The following is a 9435-nucleotide window of genomic DNA, read 5'->3' as shown; positions in this document are numbered from 1 at the left end:
ATGATATTATTATTTTTATTTTTTCTCAACTGTATACTCTATAGCAGTCTATTAAAAAAATTAAGTGCTCCAATTTTAAATTTGTTTGAACCGGTGCGAAAATTTTATTTTTTTGGATGATATTATTTTAAAGATTCATAATTAATTTTTGTCTAGAGCTTTCAAAATTAAGTATTTGCTATTTATTTGGGACCCTGTAAAACAGAAAATTAATTATGAGAGCCTTATAGACAAAAATTAATTATAACCCTTTAGAATAAAATAATTAAAAAAAAGATATTCACACCAATTTAAACGGATAAAAAATTAAGTACTCTAATTTTCAATCTGTTTGAACTAGTGCAGAGATCTTATATTTTTCTGATCATATTATTCTAAAGGATCATAATTAATTTGTCAATAGGGCTCTCCAGAATTCCAGATAAAGAGCATATACTTGCGATTCTTCTATCGAATAGAATAGTAGTAAAAGAAGAGCAATGCTATGTACAATACTCCCATCGATCACTCATCTCTCACGCTCCACACATTTAATTGTGGGATGCACCCTATACATATGTGAGAGAAAAGTGGTCGGGGGTGATCGGTATGAGTGTATCTAAACTTATTAGTAAAGAAAAGTGGGGAGGAGTTCACAAATAAAACAATAAAATATTAACAAATGGGTGAATAGTTTCTCGCCTCTTATAAAAGAGAATTGTAGCAAAACTACTGTACATTTTTTGTAAAGTGGCGATGAAGGCCACGAGACTCATGAACCTCCATTTTCAGTACTCTTTACTTTAGTGGAAGGAGAGGGAGATGTGGATGCACTGATACATTTTCACACTTTTAAAAATAATTTTAACATATTTCAAGACATTTTTCTCAACCTTAAAAAAATCCCACTATACTAGCATTTTCTTTCTATATAAAATACTTTGTCCGTCTCAGTTTGTTTGTCCAATTTCGACATACGTGTCTTTTAAAAAATTATTTATATCTCACAATCTATAATATTTTACATAATTTCGAAAACATCATATTTTAGATCTAATTAAAATCTATCAAACAAGATTCATATTACGTATAAAAAATATTATAAATTGAAACATATAAATAATTTTGTAAGAGATTTCAAATAGTAAAAATGAATAAACAAATCGGAACGGGAAGAGTATCAGCAAACGCAGATAAAGACCCACCTCTCTCCTCCCCTTGTCCTTTTTCTAGTCCTCTCTCTGTCTACCCACTGCAAACCGCAGACCACTATCTTCCCATTTTCAACCTTTTCTCTCTCTCTCTCTCTCTCTCTCTCTAGAACACCACCATGTTTGAAGACTCCGTGTCTTCCATTCCTTCGATCTGGGCTTCCATGAACAGCTGGTTCACCCCCACCGTCCTCTTCGTCCTCCTCAACGTCGTGATCGGCACCATTGCCTTCACCTCTACCTTCTCTAACCAGAAACACCACCCCAAACCTCAAAACGACGACGCTCAACCCCATACCCGCCTCACTCGCTCCCCCTCCGTCCTCCAACGCCTCAGGTCCTTCAACTTCCACACCGGCTACCCTTCACAGGACCCTCTCAACCACATCCCAGATTCACATACCCATTTTGCCCCTCAACAGAAATACCAACAAGCCCCAGATTCAGATGAACATGTTGCCCCTGAACAGAAAATAGAACAACAAACTCAGAAGTTTTTTCAACAGACCCATTTCGACCACATCCCAGATTCAGATACCCATTATGCCACTGAACTGACTACACACATCCGAAACCTCTACCAACAAATCCCAGATCCAGATACCCATTTTGCCCCTGAACAGACGATACGAGAAACCCAGAAGTTTTTTCAGCAAACCCATTTCGATCCGACCGAAGATGTGGATACCCATTACGCCCGAGAAGAAGCCCGTGGAGATGAAGGGGAAGACTCGCCGTCGATAGACGAGGTGTACAGTAAGCTGAGGGACCGTCACGTGAACCGCACGAATTCCGACACGAAGCCGTCCGGCGGGGAGATGCCGGAGAGGCTGGCGGCGAAGATGCGGAAGTCGGCGAGCGCGAAGTCGGCCTTCTCCCACTTCGAGGAAAACGACGTCGTGGAGGCTCGCCGGCCGGCGACTGTGAGGGAGGGGAGCGGTAGGGCGACAGAGGAGGACGAGGAGGAGGTGGATTCCAGGGCGGATGATTTCATCAACAAGTTCAAGCAGCAGTTGAAGCTGCAGAGGCTGGACTCCATTGTAAGGTACAAGGATATGCTTTCTAGAGGAGGCGGAAAGTGAAAGGTTTCGTAATTTCATTGGGTTGTTTCATAGTTTTTGGTTAGTTTGGGGGGTGTTGTTTCGTTTTGCAAAATACAGGGTAAATGTTTGGATTTGACTGTGGATATTATCCTCCATATGGTGCTGATGTTGATGAACTCTCGCGTCAAATATCAATTCTGCCCGTTGATACGGCGAAGACGGGTGTCTTGGGAAGGGTCATTTTGGTCATTTTACTCCGATCTCCTAGAGAATATGTTTCAAAGTGATTCAAATCTAGTAGTTGAATGCTCATAGAAGTACATAAATTTCCAGCTTTTTGGGCTGGGGTGGTTTTTTTCAAATTTTTCTTTGTCTTTTAGGATGGGATGGATGGGGGAGTTTTACTGTGAATCCACTGCTCTCTTTGTAGCAGTATTTTCGTTCAATTTACGCCTTTTTTTTTTTCTCTTCTCTTTTTCTTTTTTCTTGCTTTCAAAAGGGACAAAGATTCCCCCCTGTTTTTTGCTCTTTTTTCATGTGCTGTTTTTATTCTCTAATCTCTTGTTAGTAGTACCATGTTAAGGAGTATTTGTCGGTGCAGAAAATTTTAATTATGTTTTGCAAGTCATGTGGGAAGAGAGGAATAATGGAGGATACTTGTTGGAGGTTGCTTATTATTCAATGTTTGGCATTCCACTCAAAATTGGATTAGAATACGGAGAGTTGCTCCACACCAAAAAATTGGGGCGGTAGTTTGTTGGTTGGGTGGGGTTGCACATGGAGTTCATGGATATTCTGTGGGTAGATTTGCAATAATTCAAGTTGAATATGGGGAATGATCACAGGGTGCTGATGTAAGTATATTTTAGTGGGCATATTTGCAATAATTCAAATTGAATATGTTATGACCAATACTGAGGAAGAAACAGACAACCAAGCAAAACCACACACAAGAACAGACAACCAAGCAAAATCACACAAGAACACGAAGATTCATGTGATTTCAATCAAGCCTAAGCTCATGTAATCCACGGACGAGGGATGGCGAGCATTCATTGTCAAAGGAAGTGATTCGTAAGACTGTAAATCTTTAGAGAGGCCACAATATTTAAGGAATAGCCCTAAGAACAAAACCCTAGAATCTATTCCAAAATAGGGTTCGAAAGTTGAAACATAGAACTTTTCTTTGTCCGACTGTCCGGATGGTGTTAAGGTCCCGACCGGAGAGAACATCATGAGAGCTTCTACTTTAATCCTGAAACAAGCTTGTCCGGACAGACGTGACTCTCGTCCAGACGCTCGAAACTCAAATTCCAGACACCCATCAACAGAATTTAGGGCAATGACAATACGGCCGCTTGGCGGGTGGAGGAGAGATGGGAATAAGGATTTTGGGGATAAGCTAATCTAGGTTCACTCATATTCAGTGTTTGGTAAGGATAAGCACTGTTGCCCCTCTCCAAACTCTTTTGGTATTCTCATTACAAGGAGAAATTTAGTAAACTATGAAATTATTTCTGTATCTACCCAACTCTTATCTATCCATTTCAACTACTAAATAAGCTCCTTCTTAGTTAATCCCTCATTCTTAACTAATTCGTCTCACAATATATCCATCTTTTATGCACCATTCTTCCTTGACCCCAAAACCTTGTCGCCCACCAAACGAGGCGATAGGGTGGTGATGTAAGGGATTTGGAAAAATAGCGAGATGTGTTGGCTCTTAACGAGGATTATGTTATTCTGTGGGGAGTTTTGTTATATTTAGTTAAGTGGTGGGCCTATGCTAAGCTTATGCCAGCTAATAACTAACCATTTGTTTGGAGCCTCTAGTTGGCTTTATGCTCAAAGGTCATAATCCGGGAACAATGTGGAGACCAAATGATCCAAATTTTAATCCCTTTTTGGGGCACCACTCAGGAAGGACATTTTCTAGACTTATTATTATTAAGACACTTGAAATGACATTTTGCCAATCAAATTCAAAGTGCTCATATTTTAGCAAGCAAGGAACCTTCACCCATCATTAAGACATCAACAGATAAATTAATTTATACTGCAAATCTGCTATAAAGACTAGAGTTTTTTTGCAACTAATCATCAGTGTTGTTTTGGCTTGGTGATTCGACTTTTTGCCTAATTAGTGATAAATCCACTGTTTCATTTTTGTGAATAAGATAAAATAAAAATCAGCCCACTTGTTTCGTGCTTGCTTTAGATGGTCGATCCTAAAGCGCTCCTAGTGTCCAATTCTTTAAACTTTTGTTGGGCAGACCTGTTTTAACTTGCGTTTAAAGAATCATATAATTAGGGGTCAATTCCAACTCTGTGCTGCTTAAATATAATTAAAGAATCATATATATAATTAGGGGTATGACTCTTGATTGCGCTGGGTGCATGTTGTGGTCATGTTTACATAGCTTGTTCGTTTTGAAGAGTCCCTTAGGTTTCGTTTGTTTTGTGGATTTGAGATTGGAGTTGTAGTCGATGCATGTTGTTTTCAATAACGCTGTTTAGTGTTGTAAGTTGAACTGGAAACAATACTTGAAGGCCCCAAACCAATACCCACTGTTGCAAGGGAGAAGAATCTCATGGGGAGCCGAGATATTTCAACATAGGTGTCCGGACTATATTCCGTGCACGTCAACTAATCTTAAGAGATCAATCCAAGTTTACAAGCGGAGATCTCATTTAAAACCATATCAATGTAGTATTGAATTGTACAATTTTTTTTTTTCTCGGAATTGTATTTTTTTTGGCGAACTATATTATCTCATTCAATGGCGGAGCCAGAAATTTCATTTAGAATGGGGCACCTGTGTACAATCAACCAATGATCATTCTTGTGGTTTCGCAATTGATTGTTCGACTTTTATTTTGAAAAGCTAGCACTACAAAATGAGTTGGATGGACTAAACATATCAAACAAAATAGCAATTTGCTATTTGCCTCCTTGAAACAAGCATTTAATTCTTTAGAGCATCCCCAATGGGGATGTAAACCAGGTGCTATAGTTATAATACAACCCAGATGTAAAAAAAACTTGCTCCAATGGGGATGTAAAATAGCAATTTCAGAGATGTAAAATGGCTTAGATGGAAAAGGGGATGGATATTTCCATCCCCATTTGACTACAGCTATAATTGACAGGTCATGAGCCAACTGATTCTACCAGAATTTTGGACAGCCGGAGGTTACCTGATTTCGTCGGAAAGTCGTCGGAAATTGGAAGAACACGCCGGAATCTGGTAGAACTTGCCGGAATCTGGAGATCACCGTCTCCGACCCCGATTCTTGACGATCCATGGATGGCGCAGATGCATGCCGCCGGCTGTGCCCTTCTGAAACCCTCGGCTGCGTGCCCTTCCGGCTGTGATTTCCCTTCAGTTCAGAGAGAGAGAGAGGGGCTGGGTTCTACGAACCAGAGAGAGAGAGAGCGAGAGAGACGGGTTGGTCGTAGAAGAAGAGATAGAGACGGTGTTGGTGATCTGTAGAAGGAGAGGGAGAGAGTAAAGTAACTGGGTTCAGGGCTGGATTTTTCTTCTCATCTGTTCGTATAGTGAGAGAGAGAGAGAGAGAGAGAGAGATAGAGAAAAGAAAAGAGTAAAGTTGGGTCTGTTTTGACCCCAACGTTTGGGTTTTTTTTTTTTAAAAAAAAAATTTATTATGAGGATCCGACCAACAGATCACAAAATGACACCAACGGTAAATTTTTTTTTTTTACCTACAAATGTGTGTTTTGAATAGAATTTTACACAACAAAAATTTTCTCACTTCTTCACAAACACCCTCCAAAAAAAATAGTGAATGGTGTAGTTGAGAGTGGATGAGAGTAAATGACTGAAATAAATGGTGTAGTTGAGAGTGTAGAGTAAATGGATCAAGTAAATAATGTGGTTGAGAATTGATGGGAGTAAATGGATGAAGTAAATGGTGTAATTGAAGTAGATGAGAACTAAAAAAAAAATGGGAAACTTGCACAGAATACTTTTATATGGTCTAGGCTAGTATTTTTTTTTTCGGAATTTTTTTTTTAAGTCCTTGATTATCATTGGATACCAAAATTATTTTTCAACGGAAATAGTATTTGAATTAGGGTTAAGAAAGTTGAAGAAAATTAAGGAAGAGGAAAAGTTAGTTAATTATCCAACCTTTTTTTACATCTCACCATTGGATAGGAGTGGATTCTATTTTACATCCAACTAACTTTTAACCACTTTTTACATCTAAAATAACTATCCATCCACTTCTAAAATACATCCCCATTGGGGATGCTCTTAAGGGGTCCATTGATTTGGTTTGGAACACGCGCCGATAAGGGCATCCACACCACTATAGCTATTCCTCATTGAAAGTTATAATAAAGAGTAAAAGGGGCAAAACTCTACTGCATCAGTCTCGTTTCCTCAATCGCTATTGTGCAATTTGATTAACTTTGCTACAGGTGCTCGTGAGAATAAAAGAGCCACTGTTCATCAAACTATCTACTCCCTCCGTCCCTATTTTATAGTCCAGTATTCCATTTTGGGTTGTTCCTTAATAAGTGTCTATTTTGTAAAGTTAGTGGGTAAAAGTTGATGAATTTTCCATTTTGCCCCTAAAAGTAGATTCCATTTTAAAAAGTTAGTGAGTAAAAGTGTAATCCTGATGGGTAAGTAAGGAAAATGGAGGAAAAAGTTGATGTGAAAGGCATAATGATGATGTTTTTTTAATAAGTTGGAGTTACGAAGCAGGACACTTAAAAAGGGACGGAGGGAGTACTATTTTACTATTTAATTTGTACCCACAAATGAGTCTTTTGTTATTCTATAATCTTTTCTGATAATATGATATTCGAATCAGCTTGCGCCTACCTTAACTAATTTTCGAGCCCTAAAGGTGCAAAAAATTTATTTTTCTGACCATTCTATCATAAATGGTCATAATTAATTTTTATCTTTAGGACTCATAATTAAGTATTTGCTTTTTATTTGGGATCCTGTAGATCAAAAACTTGATTATGAAAGTTCTAGAGGCAAAAATTAATTATGACTCTTTAAGATAAAATGATAAAAAAAAAATAAGATCTTCATATTAGTTCGAACAGATTGAAAATTAGACCACCTAATTTTTTATCCTTATTTTTTATATAAACAATAATTCCTCCGTAGCCGAGGAATTCCGTCGCCACCGGCGAACACGATCCATCCTGGAAATTCCGTGTGTTTGTTTGGGTGAGTTTGATATTTTGATTGAGAAGAGAGTGAGAGTAAAGAGCCTGATGCAGTAGATATTTTAAAAGTGAGTGGCTAAAGTAATAAAGTGGCTTTTTAATGTGTAAATTGGTCCAAAATCTAGAGAGTCTGGTGCGGATGCTCTAAGCCTTATGCCCAAAATCAATGTCTCTAATATTTTTTGAGTAGGTGCACCAAAACATAAAAGTGTAGGGGATAAAATTTTAGGGGGCACGTGACTTCGTGGGCCTATGCTTGCTTTGCCTCTGATCCCATCAATATCATAGAAATCAAATAAACAGTACAACTATACGAATACAAACAACCCACACAAAAGCTAGCACAAAACAACCTGACAAAACAAGGCCAAACAAAACACCTCCACAAAATCAAAAAGAAAACACAACCATCCCCTCAACGTCGAAGACACGAACAACTAAATCTGCAAAACAAGGATTAGGAACAAAAGACAGAAATGAATCAATGTAAAGCACGGCGTTGAGGGATTGATAGATGAGGGTCGCCAAGAGCCCACAGCTGTCTTTAACGACTTGTTCCCATTTACTCTTTTTTCGAGTTTTTTTTTGTGCGGCCTTGTCACTATGACCAACAGCTTTGACACTATCTATCTTCTTCCGTTTTCGATTGTCAGGATGGATAACAGGTTATAGTTGTCATTACTATCAAAACATTTGGACTCCGTTTATTTTGGAATTTTGGATTTGAATTTGTAGATAATGAGTGTAGAGAGAAATAGAATAATGATTGAAAATATGGATAATAATTTGAGAGAAATAGAGAGAAAAATGAGAATAATGATTAGAAAAAAATAGAATAATGACTATAATTTAAAATCCAAAACCACTAACCGTACAAGGTTTGGTTTTTTTTTTTTTTGTTCTGTCTTTCTGGTAATTTTTAAAGTGCTTTTTTTTTAATAATGGAAAGTGATTTTTTTTTTTGGAAATTGATATTCACGTTCCTTTTTTTTTTTGATGTAGGCACTCTACTTTATTCATGAAGTTACTAGTAACACGTTGAAAGTGGGGCGCCTACATCAAAAAAGGGAGCGCGAATGGAAATTGATATTCATGCTCCTTTTTTTTATATAGGCGTGCCACTTTGTTCCTTCACGTTGAAAATGAAGCGCCTGCATAAAAAAAAGAGCGCGAATATCCATTTACCCCTTCCGTAGCGGAATACTTCCCAAATCATTTTGATTACTCAACGATGAAAAGATTTTCCAGTACATAAGGGTACAACTCTGAGAACGGAGGCCATCAAAAATCTCAAGGAGACCACAGTACGTACTTTACCGTAAAAACGAACTACGGCATAAAAAAGCACTTTACGAATAAAAGAAGAAGAAGAAGGGAATTGATATTTGTGCTTCATTTTTTGATACAGACGCTTCACTGTGCATAGGTGTGCAAATTATATCCGTTTGTTAACCGGATTCGGTCTTGGGATTGAATTTACAATCCCTCCGAATTGTGAATTACTTGTTTGATAACACAAATGGCTCCGGATTGTGAATCTCATGGGATGAAAAAGCCGGACTTTAGGGGTATTAGCAATACCCTTTGGAACTTGGTATTCTTAGTTCAATTCCAACCCTTTTCATTAACAATTTCTTCTATTAATCTAATCTCATCTCAAAAAAACATGATATTAATAATTCCATCATCTAATCTCATTTCAAACAAACATACTCATTATCAATCCCATCTCATTAACAATTCCTTCTCATTACCAATATCAATCATAATCTCATCTTCTCACAAATATCCCATAAATCTATCACTGTTATCAAACGGAAAAGTGTAGAAACCCGAATAATTTTAATTTTTGAATTGTTAATTAAATGCCAAATCAAGAAAATATGGATTAGTTCGTGGATATATGAATTGAGGACTAGAGTGAAGAAATAGAGAATTGAGGGAGTGTGGTGTAATAAAAAGATACATGAGTATATATAAGGGTGTGTGA

The 9435-nt window shown here is 37.6% G+C and overlaps 1 protein-coding gene across 1 annotated transcript; it reads left to right on the top strand.

Annotated features, from left to right (window-relative positions):
* The first annotated feature begins 1198 nt into the window (after positions 1–1198).
* On the top strand, positions 1199–2857 carry LOC131306709 (pathogen-associated molecular patterns-induced protein A70-like). Its single transcript, XM_058333113.1, has one exon. It carries the CDS (start codon positions 1310–1312, stop codon positions 2270–2272), a length of 963 nt encoding a protein of 320 aa, XP_058189096.1. The 5' UTR covers positions 1199–1309; the 3' UTR covers positions 2273–2857.
* The last annotated feature ends 6578 nt before the right edge of the window (positions 2858–9435 follow it).

Source organism: Rhododendron vialii, chromosome 11a (assembly GCF_030253575.1).
Source record: "Rhododendron vialii isolate Sample 1 chromosome 11a, ASM3025357v1".
Taxonomy (NCBI): Eukaryota; Viridiplantae; Streptophyta; class Magnoliopsida; order Ericales; family Ericaceae; genus Rhododendron; species Rhododendron vialii.
This window is presented reverse-complemented; position numbering and strand designations above follow the sequence as displayed.